At 35.1% G+C, this 17,543-nt stretch overlaps 1 protein-coding gene across 5 annotated transcripts in view; it reads left to right on the top strand.

Moving 5' to 3' along the window:
• LARS2 (leucyl-tRNA synthetase 2, mitochondrial) overlaps positions 1-17,543 on the top strand; it is a 185,223-nt gene that overhangs the window by 90,538 nt on the left and 77,142 nt on the right. For all 5 annotated transcript variants that reach the window (XM_087945568.1, XM_026678478.2, XM_087945571.1 and 2 more), the window contains 4 exons: positions 1,245-1,404; positions 7,703-7,807; positions 9,626-9,741; positions 10,676-10,959. In XM_087945568.1, coding sequence (XP_087801694.1) covers positions 1,245-1,404; positions 7,703-7,807; positions 9,626-9,741; positions 10,676-10,959 — 665 coding nt within the window. The remainder of the gene's footprint in view (positions 1-1,244; positions 1,405-7,702; positions 7,808-9,625; positions 9,742-10,675; positions 10,960-17,543) is intronic.

The raw sequence follows: 17,543 nt of genomic DNA, 5'->3' as shown, positions 1-17,543 counted from the left end.
TAGCCCAGAGCTTAAACATGCTCTGGAGATGAAATGACACACCTTGAACGTCAGGAGGGCACTCCACATTTACATCAAGCTAATCTCTTCCCTCAGGAAGACTGAGTCCTGTTCATTTCCTTTCAGCCATCAACCTTGGGCTGCAGGGTGACATCTTCCACCATGGGTCACTGGCTCAGAGCATACATGTAGAGGCAGGGACCTCAGACCAGACCAATTCCCGCCTGTAGGACAGTCAACTTTATATGTCCCAGCCTGGATTCTTCCTTCGGCTCAGTGGAGAAGGGGCGTTGATTCTATCTGATACGCCTCTTCTCAGTCCCATCCTGAAGTCTGTCTAGTCAGAGTCAGGAAAAGTATTTCCATCAAGAGGACTATCTTTCAGAGGACAATGGACAGTGGAATTCGCCTCGACTTCGTTCAGAACTGGGGACCGTTACCAGGGGGGGTGTCTGTAGTTTTTCAACTTGATCTGTAGAGCTACGAGGCTTGAGATAACCCAGCCTAAATTCTCCTTTCGACTCCCTGAGAAGAGGCGTATCAGGTAGAACCAACGCCCCTTTCCCCAATAAATTGCAAATGTTTGAAAGCTGTTAGAATTTATCTGTGAAATATGAGTAGAGTCTTTCGAAATTGGATTGTATGAAGAGTTATTGAAATGCCCACTGTTGTACTTTCTGGCAGCAGAAAATAAATGGTTTCTGATGATGGAGAAGGCTACAGTTGCAGTTATTAAGAATAAAGGGAACTTTCAATATGTAGCCCACATTAGATATAGTTCTTAAAATATAAAAGCATCTATGGCCACCTTAACAAAAATATATTAGTAAAAAAATGTAAAGCCTTTTTAGACAAGGAAGAAATTATGTGAAACCCCAGGAAAAAAATTTCAAGCTATGTGAGTAATTTCACTGAAATGAATGAACAGGGCACTCTTCTTTTCTCTGTTGAATTTCTAAGAAATGAACACAAGCCAAATTTCATAAAGTAAGTAACTATAGTCCATTTATTATTCTAGCTAATGATCACAAAACTATAATTGGCCAACTTGATCAGATCCAGAAATTCAAACCATAGTCAATATAAAGAAAGCAATGTTTAGCAATATATTCAAATCAAACCAGGGTATGCTATTTTCATATCGTCCTCAAAACACAACTGGTATGTCTTCAGTGTTTCAAACATACCTGTAAAGGGATGATGTTTTGAATACATTGTAATAATCCTACTTCCTTGTTTGACAGATTAATAACAAACCAACAGGAGAAACAATAGCAGCATATGCCTCAGTACCTGAAGCTATATATGGCTCATCCCATTTGTATATCTTATCTAACCATCGATTGTTACATGGAAATAGCCTTCTCAAAGAAATTTTCCAGAGGGAATTTGTTCAAGGAAAAGGTAATTTACTGTCCATTTTAACATTGCTTGTTTTGGTCAATCAGAACTGGTCAGTTTACACATACCATATTTCATCATAAGAGGTAACATCTACCAAAAAATAGATACAGATATGTAATCTGAATTGATGGTTATCGGTCAAAATGATCACAAAACATAGTCAAGCAAATACTACAATATATAACCTGAATTATGGTAATCACTCAGGATTATCAATTGTATATGGTTAATTTTCCCCTAAAATATTTGCTTCTGTTCCCATTAGTCAGAATATAACATTTTATTGTGTTAATCAAGAGGAAAAGAGAAGTGGTCCCTTTTAATAGAACAAACCCTTTTTGGTAAGTCAAACAACTAAAACATAAACAAATACTCATACATAGACAACACATGGATTTTTAAGGAATAATCTTTTAAAAGTTATGTATGGGAACAAAAATCTCTTAATGTAATAATAAAAATTTAGGGAGATCTCCATTGTGATGTTATTCATAAAATCTTGGAGAATAAATTCAGGGGAAAAATTAACTGAAGAGAAAAAATAATGAAAGATAGATTTGGTATTCTTTAAAAGCTAATTAAGTTCAAAAATGTTGATCTCACTTCAAACAAATATTTGATCTTCAAAGATGGCTTTATGCATAGTTAATAGCAAAACATTACATTAGACCTTCCTTTTTTTTACCTTCCTCATACACAAATGTATGGATAAAAAGAAAGAAAGAAAGACAACCCCAAACCAATAAAAATACAAAAAAAGAAGATGGAAGAATCTACCTTATATTTTATACTTATCAACAGTCTCTGGTTTATTAATTAATATATTGTTATAATATGATCTGAACGGCATGGTGGCTCAGTGATTAAGATGCTGGGCTTGTTGGCTGGAAACCTGAGCACGACGCAATGGGATGAGTTCCTGTCCTCAGCCCAGCTCCTGCCAACCTAGCCTTCAAAAGCATGCAAATCACAGGTGCAATTCAACTGGTTATCACCTGTTTGCTTAACCATTAGTTGATTGCTTATGCAGTTTAGAGAACCAGCTAAAAATAAAGTGCAAGATAGTTTTTTTTCCCCTCTCTCTCTTCCTTCAGTTAATAGCTCCAGGCAGATAGCCAAAAACCATTTAACAGTTGCAGCTGGAATGCAGCCATACATGCTGAATCAAGTCAATACACAACAGAAACATCATTAGGGCAGAGAAACCCATCAATCACCCATCTTGTTCTTCAGGAAGAACAAGATCACAAACATTTTTATTATAAAGAATATTAAATAACACTTGTGTGATCAGCTGATACTCCCTGGAGTTCCCCCTTTTATAGCTGCTGCAGTGTTGTCTACTTCTTGTTTCTTCCTGGGGGGAAAGATACAGGAGGGGACAATGATGCATGTTAGGAATAACATAGGTTACCTAACGTAGTTTGGGTAAAATAATATATATAAACTATGATAGTGAATTTAAGTGTGTGTCACTTTAAACTGCAAAGCATGTAATTTTGGGTGCGGTTGTAAATCAGCCATAAGAGGGAGCAAGAGAACTGCATTGCTTGCTGGCTTACTGGATTGCTTGCTGACGATGATGGATTGTTAACTGCGTGTTCTTTGCTGTTGCTGAAGGAAGAAAGGAGGTTTGACTTCTTCATATCTCTACTGCGAAGAGATATATTACTGGACTGATATTTGTAAGTTTACTGACCTCTTTTTCGACACTGGACTTTGCAACTGATTAATCCCCGGACGGACTGAACTAGTGTATGATATATGGACTGTTTGACTATGCTATAAATCTTACTGGAATAAACTATTTAACTAGCACATTGTATCTGTTTTACTGAGTGTAAGCTACAACAACGTTTATCTCACATATTTGCCTGACTGCCGTGCACATTCTGCTAGGGTGTATATCCCTAACACTTGCTCATACAGGCCATGAATTTAATGCATGTGTGGTCCAGCCATCTGTATTGCTTCTACTGTGAAGCACCCAATTTAGAATATAGAGAACATAGAATAATAGAGTTGGAAGGATTAATGGCTTTTGGCAACATGCCCAGGCTTTCAATTAGCATGAGCGGCTGCTCTTAGTTTTTCTCTCAGCTGCTGCGTTTGCTTTGGGGTTGACTTTTTTTAAAAAGGGGAATGGCTGTTTTAAGTTTTCTGCATTGTTTTAGTGATTCCTGGCACTGTCCTTTTGAAAGCCTCTGGTGATGGAGCACCCACAACTTCTGAAGCTATTCCATTGGTTGATTGGTCTCACCCTTAGGAAATTTCTCCTTAGTCCTAGGTTGCTTCTCTCTTTGGTTAGTTTCCATCCATTGTTTCTTGTTGTACCTTTTGGTGGTTTGGAAAATAGATTGACTCCCTCATTTTTGTAGGAGCCCCTCAAATTTCCTGACAATCAGTGAAACAACTTGCCTCCAGAAGTTGTAACTGCTCCAACACTGGAAGTTTTTAAGAAGAGATTGGATAACCATTTGCCTGAAGTGGAGTAGGGTTTCCTGCCAAAGCAGGGGTTTGGACTAGAAGACCTCTTAAGGTCCTTTCCAACTCTGTTATTCTATTATATTCTAAATATTGGAACAGTGCTATTTTATTGTGCTGTTTTACTATGAGTTGGATTAAGGAGAAATTTCCTAAGGGTGAGACCAATCAAATTGGCCACACCCACCCAGTCACATGACCACCCAGCCACGTCCACCCAGCCTGTCATTAGGGCAGAGAACCAGTTAAATTATTTGAATCCCATCACTGATGCAAATGCAAATAGATAAATAGGTAGCACTTCGGTGGGAAGGTAACAGCGCTCCACATGTCATGTTGGGCACGTGGAATTGTCTTCGGACAGCCCTGGTTCAATGGTCTTGAAACAGAGATGAGCACTGCCCTCTATAGTGATCAACAACTAGCAGAGTAAAATCTGCACTGTCTCTTACCTTTTAAAATAATATGAACAGAACAAATTTTGTTTAAAATATCACAAAATCTTTTTCATAAAATATGTATTACAGCATCCTTTGATTAATAGATATTACTGACTTTTCGAATCTGTTTACATTTCCTGACAATCATTCCTTAGTATCCGGTTTTCTAATTTGTCAGAGTAATTCTTTAATCCCATTCCCCTCATTCCTGATAAACTCTTAAATTCCAAAGCTGTTGCATAAAAGTCAACATTACATTAACATAATTGTTTACAGTATATACCAGTGGTGGCTCTTTGGGCTCCTATGCTGAAAATTGTGTGCGGGCTTGCGTATGCCAGACATATTCTTCCGATTAAAATCGGAATTCCGATTTTTTTAGGAATTGCCCCCCCCTTTCCCCCCCTTCTTCTCCTCCTTCCCCTCCCCTCGGAGGCCCGAGTCAGGAGTTGCTACCGCTGGCGCGGCTCTGCGTGGCTCCAGTCGCGTTGCCTCAGGAAGGGAAAGGCAAAAGGAAGAGCCTCGGCGGCGCTTTGCAACGGCAGCAGCGGCTCCTGGTTTTGCCTTTCCCTTCCCGAGGCAACGGGACTGAGCTGCAGCGAGCGCGGCGGCGGTAGCAACTCCTGACAGCCCCAGCCGGATACCTGAGCGGAGCCCGGGCGGGCGGTGCGGCGGAACCCGGGCAGGCGGTGCGAGCGGAGCCGGGCGGTGCGGCGGAGGCCGCTGAGCAGCAGGAAAAGGGAGCTGGGCAGTGATTTCTTGGCGCGCGGTGGGGGGTCTCTTTTGGCCGGCCCGATTTTTTTTTCAGAGGGGAATATCATGCCTGGTATGCGCGCTCACATGCCAGCACCCAGAAGGCAATGCGTGCGGGGGGGCCACATCCTACACATGTGCGTGTGTCTCCCATGCACCCCGTGCATATGCACCAGATACCTGACAATCAGCTATTGGGCGGGCAGCGCATGCGCGCATGCACAGTGGGGCTCTTCCAAGTGACCTTGGGTGCCAGCAGAAGTGGCTCTGCATGCCACTTCCAACATGACAAGCATACCATAGGTTCACCATCATGGGTATATACCTTAATAAAGTGTCTAAAAAATACCAAAAGATCATACGATCGTAACAATTTTTTTACATATTCAAGCATAGAAAATTGATATCCTTTCAAATGCATTCTTCAAATACACTCTAAATTCATTTTTGATGAATTAACCATAATCTCAGATTTGTAGATACTACTTTAATATTTTAAAAACCTGAATTCATTCATAGTGCTTTATTGGAGAATCAAATTCTTTATCCCAGAAATGTCTACTTTAAAAATATTGTTAAAGTTTTGGTAGAGATATGTTGAAAGTTTTAATTCTGTCATGATTTCTTTTAAGTAAGAGATTAATTCAAATGCCTTTGAGGTAGCCAAAACGTCTAATCCATATTAGTCTTTTAGAACACTGTTGAGAATTAGGAAAGCAAATTCAATCTGAAGTTGTGAAAAATAGAAGAACAGAAATTCTTAGTAAAATTGAACATTTGAAATAACAATGTGAAATAATGTTTCTTTTTTAACTTATTTTTTATTTAAACATTTTAATGATAAAGTATAGAAATTAGTATATATGATGAAGTAAAACCAAAAATATAATATTGCTACTATAATAAAATATTTAAAATAGTAATTAGTTGAGAGAGTTTTGAAGAGATATCCCCATAAAATATTAATACTATGACAGTCAACTTACATATTATTAAATCTAGTTATATAGATTGTCTGTTACTCCATATTCTCAGTATTATAGTATATTTCAGTACAATGATATTTATATAATATATTTAAATTCTGTATTTAAATGTTTTTGTAAGGACTTGCCTCTCCTATCCTCAAGAAATCAGAACTCTTGAAACAGGCAGCATTTCAAAAAGAACTTTTATTAGGAGATAGTGATAGCAAAGAGAATAGGCAGGATCTGAAGTTCCCGCTTAGAACTGTTAGGTTAAAGGTTGTAGGAACCCTTTCCAGGGCAAGAGAGCCAATCCACAGATGTGAAGTTGTTGTGAGAACTTTGAACTGAGAAGGTGTTCTCAGGCACCACTTACTAGTCCCTCTGGATCTGACAAAACAGATGGCCTCCTAATCCCCCTCCTTTTCCCAGGAAGGTACATCAAAGTAAAGGAAAAATCAGAAATAAGAAAATATCATAAAATGTCACCATCAGAATGGCAGCATCCCGATAGGGATCTATGGGGACCTGACAGTCTTAGAATAATAACTGTAGATAAGTAAGTAGTCTATTAATATTAATTACAGTTTCAGGGTTAATGACATTATTTAATCTTTTCTTCAAAATTAAATATAACATTAGGAATAAGTGAGAAAATAAAGGAAGAACGTACATCAAAGCATTCGTTTTGATCTTAAGTTTTGATCTTAAGCTAAATGACTTAATATTAAAAACTGCATCGTATTATTTCTTGGTGTGTGTGTGTGTGTGTGTGTGTATAGTATATGTGTTTAGATACATCTTGATAAACTGATGAAAATACACTTGATTTTAGCCAGAAAGCCAAGAACAAAACAAAAATAATCAACAATTTTGAAATACTAAAAAAAAGCAAAAATGAGAATTAAAACTAATTAAAACTATAAAGAAAAAAAAGTAAGTTTCCAACTTGCTGTCTTTTACATATCTGCTAGTTTGCTATATTTTAACGAGTTTAGGTCCCCTGAAAACCAATCTGTAGATTTGTCTGTGGAGATTCTCAGTCATCCTGGTCATAGATGTCTCAAAAGTGCTTTTTCAAATGGCAACTAGACTGTTTTTTTCTGATGAATAATTGATAAAGCTTCTTGGATGAGAAATGAAACATTTTCTTCTTTTTCAAACTCCCTCCCCTTTTGAAACAGTCTGTAAATTATTAAATTTGCTATGCTGTATGATGTGTTTTATATATGGAATGATTCTTAAATTTAGTTAAATTTAGTAATAACTATTAGTTTTGCCATTGCTATGTTTGCCAAGTTTCCAAGAATTCCCAATCAGATATTATCAGAAATGTTTTTTTTCAATAGTGAGCAGTTTATTCTTGCTCCTGTAAACATTTATTTCATGAAACTATGATATATCTTATTAGTTTTTTTTAATTATTTCTAATAAAAAGAGTTATTTCATTTTAATTTTAACATTTTCTGCATTGTGCATGGTATGTATTTCTGGTGTTTTTGTATTTTTTTACATGTCCACCATATGTGGTAAGAAGTTTTTTCTACTTCCTGACATCTGCAATGCCTATTATCTATTATATGATTTATTTATCTTAGATTTATTGATGGAGTAATATACCATCTGAAATAATGCTTCAAACTGTATATTTTACAGATTCTCTTACCTCAGTGACTGCTATGAATTTACTCACTAATCAGGAAATACCTGTAGTCGTCTCAGCAAAATCAGAGTTTGAAGGCTGCCTTGATTTGAAAATAGGTTAGTAAAATAGACCATCGCTGTTACTTTTATTTCAGTTTTATTGACATTAAAACTATCTATCTTTGGCTACAAGACCACCACTTGAAAGAAAATTAAAGATTTACTTGACATAACCATTATGATTAGCACATTTAGATTTTGAGGACACCAAGAGATCATTAGTTTTACTTTGCCTTAGGCTTGAAGGTCAGCTGGGTGACTGAGCCAGTCACTCTTTCTAAGCCCAACCCATTTCAGGGAGTTGGATTATTGTGGAAAAAATAGAAGGAAGGAGTATTTGCTACTTTAGTTTAAAGAAGTGATGGCACTTTGAATTTGAAAATCGAATGCTTAAGAAATAGCACGTTAGATTTCAGGGGAATAGAAGTAGACACAGGAGCATACAATTACTACCATTAGATAAACTCTTAATAGAAAAGCTCCTTGTGTACACTCACACAAAAGTGGAAATTCTTACACTCTTACACTGCAAAAACATATGGACTACACAACTTGATCAGGGCAAAGCAATAGACACAATCTACATAGACTTCTATAAAGCCTTTGATTCAGTGGTACATGACAAACTACTCCTAAAACTAAAATCTTACGGTATCTCTGGACACCTGCATAACTGGAAAGAAGCATTCCTGTCAAACAGACAACAAATGGTCAAAATTGGGAGCGTCCTATCAAATTCTGTACCTGTCAAAAGTGGTGTCCCCCAAGGCAGTGTTCTAGGACCAACTCTTTTCATACTCTACATAAATGACTTCTGTGATCACATCAAAAGCAACTGCGTTCTCTTTGCTGATGATGCAAAACTATTCAACACCACAGACAATACTGCTACCCTTCAAAAAGACCTTGACTATGTATCAGAATGGTCAAACAAATGGCAACTTCAAATCTCAACAAATAAATGCTCTGTCCTACATATTGGCAAAAAAATAAATAAATACAGGCTGAATAGTCAAGACCTTATTGATGATCCAAACTCTATCAAGGATCTTGGAGTACTCATCTCTAATGATCTAAGTGCTAGAGCCCACTGTAACTACATAGCCAAAAAGGAGATAAGAGTTGTTAACCTAATCTTACGTAGCTTTTTCTCTGGTAATATTACACTACTAACTAGAGCATGCAAAACATTTGCTAGACCAATACTCAAATACAGCTCATCAGTCTGGAACCCACATTACGTATCTGATATTAACACAGTTGAGAAAGTCCAGAAATATTTCACAAGAAGAGTTCTCCACTCCTCTACTTGTTGCAGAATACCTTATGCCACCAGACTCGAAATTCTAGACCTAGAAAACCTAGAACTATGCCGCTTTCGGTCTGATCTAAGTATAGTATATAAAATCATACATTGCAATGTCCTACCTGTCAATGAATACTTCAGCTTCAACCATAACAACACAAGAGCAAACAATAGATACAAACTCAAGGTTAATCGCACCAAACTTGATTGCAGGAAATACAACTTCAGCAACAGAGTGGTCAATATCTGGAATACTCTACCTGACTCTGTGGTTTCTTCTCCAAACCCCAAAAACTTTAACCTTAGACTGTCTACTATTGACCTCACCCCTTTCCTAAGAGATCTGTAGGGGGCGTGCATAAGCGCACTAACGTGCCTACTGTCCCTGTCCTATTGTTTTTTTATTTTATTTTTTATTTTTCTTATATGTATCTGTATTCATAACTATGTTTTTACTTATACCTATTATCTTGTAAGCAATTGACAAAAATAATAAATAAAAAAATAAAAATAAAAAATAAATAAAATTATGTTGAAAATTTGTTTTTAACATATTTTTTTCTTTCCAGGAATCCCTTGCATTAGCCCAGATGATGCTGAAGTTGCTAAAAAAATGGGCCTTGCTTTTGCTGAAGTAATTGAAACATTTCCAGATGGCTCACAGAGACTGATAAACTCTGGAGAGGTTGGTATCTTAGTAAAAGTTTCTGCTTTATCTCCCCATTCTTCCATGATGCCTGCAAATAATTCGAGCATAGTATTCATCTCCATATTGTATTGTACTATAATATATCAGACATTTTTTTAAATGTGCAGAAAACAGTAATAAATGAAACTAATTTAAATGCACATCTATACAGGCTGTGTTAAATTATTCAGATTAAATAGCTTCCAAATTATGCAGTGTCTTTATGCTTCATTTGAATATAGAAATAAGCCATGGAGAGAAAAACCAGGAATTACCTGAATGAACCACAATTACCTGCAGCAATGGCTCTGAGTTGTTTAGTGTTCATGACATGCTGCTGTCTTAAAGGGACACCAGTTTTTAGATGGGTCAGGACAGATCCATAATTGTGCTAATAATGTAGATTTTATTTTGACCAGAATACGAGAAGTTCAACTCCCTTCAACTGCCAGACCCTGCAATTGTCCTATAAAGCAGTTCTGCTGATTTGTCAGTGATGGAGTATCAAGCAGTAGCTGAGAAAGGCTGTTTTTTTAAAAAAATAAAGACATTTATTTTTCATTGCCATAATAAGAAAAGTTAACTAAACAGGTGTGTTATCTCAAAGCAAATGTTTCTAGAACTACAGTATGAGATAAGATGTACCAAATTTAATAAAGAAAAGTATGTTCACTACTAAGGTACATATTGAAATTTGAAGCTGCCTTCTTCAGTTTTTAACTTTCCTTTGAGATAGAAAAATCTTCCCTCTGTCCTTCCATTAATTAAAACAAATTCCATCTCTTATTATGTACAAAATTAATTCAATTGTGAATACATACTTATTCATGGTAGTGTGTACTTTATATTTAATTAGATTAGTTACTTGAAGTAGTTTGTTACAAAATGTGATTGTTGAGTAAAGACGCACACTTTTTTTTTTGTAAAACAGTTTACAGGTATGACTAGAGAAAAGGCATTAAATGCCATCACTCAGCAAGCCAAAAATAAAAACATAGGAGGATTCTTAACAAGTAATAAACTAAAAGATTGGCTGATCTCACGACAGCGTTATTGGGGCACTCCTATTCCAATCATTCATTGTCAGAATTGTGGCACCGTTCCTGTACCTTATGATGATTTACCTGTGCAATTGCCCAACATTATTTCCTTTAAAGAAAAAGAGGCCTCACCTTTACTTTCCATTTCACACTGGGTTAATTGTCCATGTCCAAGGTGAGTATGTTTTCTGTATATTTAATGTTTTAATGTTTACATTCAAGTTAATCTATATATATAAAAGTGAAATACCACTCACGCTTCATCACAAAATATCCAGGACTGTAAATCCTATTTGAAATTTGGCACGTATGTTCCTCTTGGCTTCTAGGTGCTCACTAAGAAAGGATTTTTCAAAATGACCATGAGAGCATTAGTATTTCATATATTATTATTAACACGCTCTGATGCTAAGGAGTTCTACTCCTCCTCCCCACTTGAAAAGAAATCTGTTCCAAATGCAAAACACAAGCAGAGGAGAGCAAGTTTCAGTTTCATAGCACCAAGCAGCTTTAGTACAGAATAGTTGAGCTAAGCCACGCCCAGGCTCCTTGCTATGTCCTTCTTGCTCACATAGCAAATACTGTTTCAGTTTCCGTGTTTCAGTGTCCAAACAACCCTCAACTCTCTCATATACTGACAGGACGCTAGCCAGATGAATACCAATGGATGCTGGTAGGGAAAGGCAGACTTTTCCTCCCCTTATTTTCCTCCTGAAAAACTAAGCCCGACCACATAGTTTCATAGCGAAGCACGGGTATCGAGCTAGTCCTTCATATTATGCACTGACCTTTTAGGTTTATGTTTTATGTTTACACATTACATCTTTGAACCATAGTTTGTCTAGGAGAAAATTGTTGACTACTGTACTTTTTTTTTGCATTTTGGAAGGTTAAACAACTGTCAAAAAAAGGAAGAAATCTTTTTTAGAGTTTAAGGAAGAACCATTACCATCTTCTTTTTTATTATTTTAACTGTAGAAATTAAAGATCTGCGTTCATTTATTTGCAGCAAGATATTACAAACACAATTTTTAGAGTGTCTAGAAAAAAATGTATTTGCTGTATTTACTCTTCAAACATAGGAACCTAAAAGCTATTGCTTTGTGTTCCAAATGACTGTCTCCGAATTAGAAAATTTTAATGAATGAGTTGCCTTATATTTTTACAATCAGTCTGAGCCCCTACTGCTGTTCTATATAAGGGGCATTTGAATTAGAAAGGGATTTTATACAGGGCACATTTAAAATTCTTGTTTGTTTGATCTATAAGAATATAATTCAGATTCAGAACGTTGCATATTCATTGAGGAAATTAAATCTGTGCTTTTTAAGACCATGAGGTTGGTGAGTGGAAAAGACTAGAATCCTTGGGAGACTGTTTCTTCATCATGTGCATTATGGAACACTGCTCTCAGCAGAGCTGATATGATGAATTTGGTATTGTTAAGCTGTCTTGCCAGAGCTGTAAGTGATCTGAAGTGACCATTCACACTTCAGAACACAGAGGCAGTAAACCTGTCACTTTCTCTTGATAGTTCAAAGCGGTTCTGAATAGATTCCTTCTGGTAATAACTCTATACAACTCATTATTTATTCTTGCATTTGAGATAAAAAGTGAAGTTCCAACACTGGCAATGTTGAAAAATTCATATTTTTTATGGTCAGTAGCTGTCTTCCTTTAAAAACATAGCTAATGTAAAAATGTTACTGGACAACCTAGACCATAGTAATTTTGTTATAAAAGAGGATTAATTTATGCTTAACTTGAAAAACAGATTTCAGGCCCTGATATTAACTTGGATTGGGAAGAAGTAATAAAGGGTTCTTCTGAGCATTGTTGGGGACAACTGTTCCTTGTTAAGAAATAGTGTTACAACTGTTGCAGGCTGTTTGCTGTTATTTGCCCTTAGTTACCTTGAAGACTGCTTTTGCATTCTCATGGAATGTCTCCCATTGTATCAATTCAGACTGCAGCTCAGAAATTGTATTAAACAACCTTCTACATGCTTCCTCTCATGACCGCAAATTGCTATGGGGCTGGGGGCGCTGGTCTTATCTCTTACCTCTTACCTAAAATTGTAAACTCTTTTTTGTAATTTTCTTTATTACATTAATTGCCATATATCAAAGTGGTATAATTAATCCAGACAATAAGCAGAGCAAAAACATAAAATGCTTTTTTCTTTTAATACTGGTAGTGAGGTGAAGTTCAGCATTAGGGAATTCTTTTTTTACATAAAGTTTTTTATTTTATTTTTATTACAAACATATCTTCTTCCATTTGATGACATGTCATCTGGAAATAAATATCTTGTGCAATACAATTGATAATTACAATCATATTCATTACATTGGTATTATTCTCTAATTTTGTCTCAATATACTTAATATCTCTATCCCTTTACTCTTTAACTTATTTATTTCTATTAAGCTATCTTCTATATTGCAACATTCTTAACTAGTCTGTTAACTATATCTAGTTTTCATATTTTTTTTCTCTAGCCATTGATAGAATGATTCCCATACCTTATAATATTCAGTTTTGCTCTTTTTCTTTAATTGCAAGAGTTAAATTATTCATTTCTGCACATTCTAGTATTTTCCTAATCATATTTTCTTCAACAGGAATCTGTTCCCTCTTCCAGTTTTGAGCAAATACAATTCTCGCTGCAGTTAGTACATGAATAATCAAATATACATTCTCTTTACTATAGGTTTCAGGTAAGATCCCCAACAGGAATATTTCTGGTTTTAAGTCAACATGCTTTTGTATCATCTTTTCCAACCATAAACGTATTTTTGTCCAGTATTTTTTAGCTTTGGTACCTGTCTACCACATATGATAGTATGTGCCAGGTATTTGGTGGCATTTCCAACACTTTGCTGATATATCTTTGAACATATTTGCCAACCTTGCTGGCACAAAAATGCCATCTATAAAACATCTTATATGGTTGACATTGTTACCTTATAGTTTCTATCCCATAGTTTCTGCCAATAATCAAGTGCTATTGTATAACCAAAATTCTTTGCCCATGCTATCATTGTCTCCTTCACTTGTTCCTCTTCTAGTTTAATACCCAAGTAATTATACAATTTTTATCAGCTTTTCTTTTGTTCCTGTTAGTATCTTATCCAATTCTGTCAGTTCTTTATAAAAGCTATATGTTTTAACATATTTTTCGTATCTCGACTGTATTTGCAAATATGAATACCAAATCATACTGATCCCTTGCTCATCCAGTTCTTGCTTGGTTTTGAGCTCACCCCTTTCATTTAAAATGTCATTATCTCTTACAGTATTTCCCATGTTAAAAATATTAGGATGATTAAGTGCTTCCATGGTAGAAAGCCAAACTGGTACTTTCAAATAATGCTGTTCTCTAATTTTCTCCCATGTTAACATTAGAATGCTTCTTATATAGTGCCTCTGAAAGTAACCATGTGTCTTGTTTTTCCCATACTAAAAAAATGCATGCCAATCCAGTTGTAAATCATGCCCCTCCAAAGTCAACAGTCTTGAATTCCTCAGTACTATCCATTCTTTCATCCATGTTAAGGCCGTGGCTTGGTAATATAGTTCTCAGTTAGGCAGTCCAAAACCCCCTCTCACTCGTGCATCCTGTGGAATTAAGCTAATTCTTGCTTTTTCCCCTTGTCAGATAAATTTCAATATTGTTTTGTTAAGATCCTCAAAATATTTTCCCCCCAAATTTATCAGGACTGTTTGAAATAAATATAGTAGCCATGGCAATATGTTCATTTTAATTGTTGCTACTCTTCCTATTAATGATAATTCCAAACCTTTCATTTTTCCAAATCTGTCTTGATTTGTTGCAATAGTTTCTGATACTTATCTTCCTTAATCATTACGCATTTGGCTGTTAGAAAAATCCCTAAGTATTTTATTTTCTTAGTAATCTGAATATCCAGTCTCTTAATTAATTCCTTTTTCTGTTTATCTATAATATTCTTCACTAACATTTTAGTTTTTTCTCTATTCATTTTTGGTCCTGCCACTTCACCATATTCTTCTGTTTTTTCTAGTAGTTTAGGTCTTGTTTCCAGTGGCTCTTCTAAAATAAAAAGTAGGTCATCTGCAAATTCCTGTATCTTATACTCTTCCTTTTTTATTTCCATGCCCTTTATCTCCCTATCCTGTCCAATATTTCTATTTAATACTTCCAAGGTCAAAATGAATAGTAATAGTGACAAGGGACATCCCTGTCTCATACCCTTCTTGATATTCACATTTTCTGTCATATCACCATTTACCATAAATTTTGCAGTTTGTTTATGATATAATGCCACAATCATTTTAACAAACCTCTCTCCAAAGTCCATTTCTTTTAATTGTGCCAGCATGAACTGCCAACTCATATTCTCAAAGGTCTTCTTTGCGTCTAAGAAAATCAACACCATTTGCTTTTCCAGGTGAGCTTCATAATATTCCAGCATGTCCAAAATTATTCTCATATTGTCTTTAATCTGTCTCTTAGGTAAAAAGCCATTTTGATCTGGGTGTATAAATTGGTTCAAAAATCTTTTCAACCTTTCTGCTATTATTTTTTTTCTTTCTTTTTTTCGTTTAAATTTTTATTGGTTTTTAAAACAAACGTAAACAAACAAAACATAAAAACATCCGGCCATCTTCCATATATGTACATACAGTGTGCCAGTTGGTTTACAAATTGTTTTGTGCTTCCATTTCGTAGTCTTCAATTACAATTACATTGTATATGATCTCATATTTTCAATCCAATACTAAATACATTAGTATCATTATTAATCAATCATTTGACTATACTTTTATTCATTCATGCTTTAGGAAATAGTCATATTTTACTTAATTTGTTTTGTGACAATTCATATTATCATCCGAAATCTATCCTAAAATCATTTTGTAGATATAATAAGGAAAGAATACATCTTTATATATTTAGTATTTTCTAAAAGTCTACATATTTTGTTACTATACTTTATTGTCTAACCATTGATAGAATAGATCCCAAACTTTATAAAATTGTTTATCATCCTGTTCTCTAATTTCAAATGTCATTCTGCTCATTTCAGCACATTCCAATATTTTCTTAATAATTTCCTCCTGTGATGGTGTTTTCTCATTTTTCCAGTTTTTAGCAAATACAATCCTAGCCACTGTTAATACATTTACAATCAGGTATTTCAAGTCTTTACTATATATTTCAGGTAAAATTCCCAATAAAAATATCTCTGGTTTCAAATCTATATGTTTTTTTTGTCATTTTTTCCAACCACATGTGGATTTTAGTCCAGTATTTTTTAGCATCCGCACAAGTCCACCACATATGGTAATATGAGCCAGGTGTCTGATGACATTTCCAACATTTTTTGGATTTATTCTTGAACATTCTTGCTATTCTTGTCGGGGGGAAATGCCACCTGTAAAACATCTTATACAAATGTTCTTTATATGCTGTTGACATTGTCATTTTATAATTTTGAGACCACAATTTTTGCCATTTCTCTAGATCAATCCCATATCCAAAATTCTTCCCCCAAGCAATCATAGTTTCTTTTACTTGTTCTTCTTCTAGTTTAATTTCTAATAAATATCCATACAATTTTTAAATCACCTTTTGACAGTACCTGTCAAAATCTTATCTAAATCAGTCAGTTTATCATAGAAACCTTCTGTTTTAGAATCTTTATCATACCTTGAATGTATTTCGCATATGAAAACCAATTCATCTTTATACCTTGTTCCTCTAGTTTTTGCTTAGATTTAAGTTCACCCTTTTCATTTAATATTTCACCATATCTAACTGTTTTTTCCTTTTTGTATATTATAGGATAAGAAAATGCTTCAATAGTCGATAGCCAGACTGGAATTTTCAAATAACATTGTCTTTTAATCTTCTCCCAGTTTAACCACAGAGACTCGCATATATAATGTCTTCTAAACTACCCCTGTGTTTTAGTTCCTTCATACCATAAAAAAGCATGCCACCCCAACAGCAGATCATGTCCTTCTAATGTCAACAATTTAGTATTTCTTAATGTTATCCATTCCTTAACCCACATCAAATTTGTAGCTTGGTAATACAACTCCCAATTAGGCAAACCAAATCCTCCTCTTATTCTAGCATCTTGCAAAAGTTTTAACTTTATTCTCGCTTTCTTACCTTGCCATATATATTTCAACACAATTTTATTTAAATCTTCAAAATAGTCTTTTCCAAGTCTAATTGGAATTGTTTGAAACAAGTATAAAATTCTGGGTAATATATTCATCTTGATTGTTGATGTTCTCCCTATTAGTGACAGTTGTAAATTTTCCCATTTCGCCAAATCTAGCGCTATCTGCTGTTTAAGTTTGATATAATTATTCTCTTTTAGTGTACTGCATCTTGCTGTCAAGTATATCCCCAAGTACTTGATCTTATTCGTGACCTGAATTTTCAATAGGTCTGCCAGTTCTTCCTTTTGTCTTGATAGCATATTCTTTGTCAAGATCTTTGTCTTATCTTTATTTATTTTCAAACCAGCCACCTTTCCATATGTCTCTATCTTTTCTATCAATTTTGGTGCTGTTTCTAGTGACCCACTAAGATAAAAACCAGATCATCTGCAAATTCTTCCTTTTTAATTTTCATCCCTTTTATATTCTTTTCATCTCTAATATTTCTATTTAGCACTTCCAAAGTTAACACAAACAACAGAGGTGATAGTGGACACCCTTGTCTTGTTCCTTTTCTTATATCAATAGAGTCTGTCAGTT

Source organism: Notechis scutatus, chromosome Z (genome assembly GCF_049901735.1).
Source record: "Notechis scutatus isolate UNSWTSFEM ecotype Mainland chromosome Z, rNotScu1.2, whole genome shotgun sequence".
Classification (NCBI taxonomy): Eukaryota; Metazoa; Chordata; class Lepidosauria; order Squamata; family Elapidae; genus Notechis; species Notechis scutatus.
This window is presented reverse-complemented; position numbering and strand designations above follow the sequence as displayed.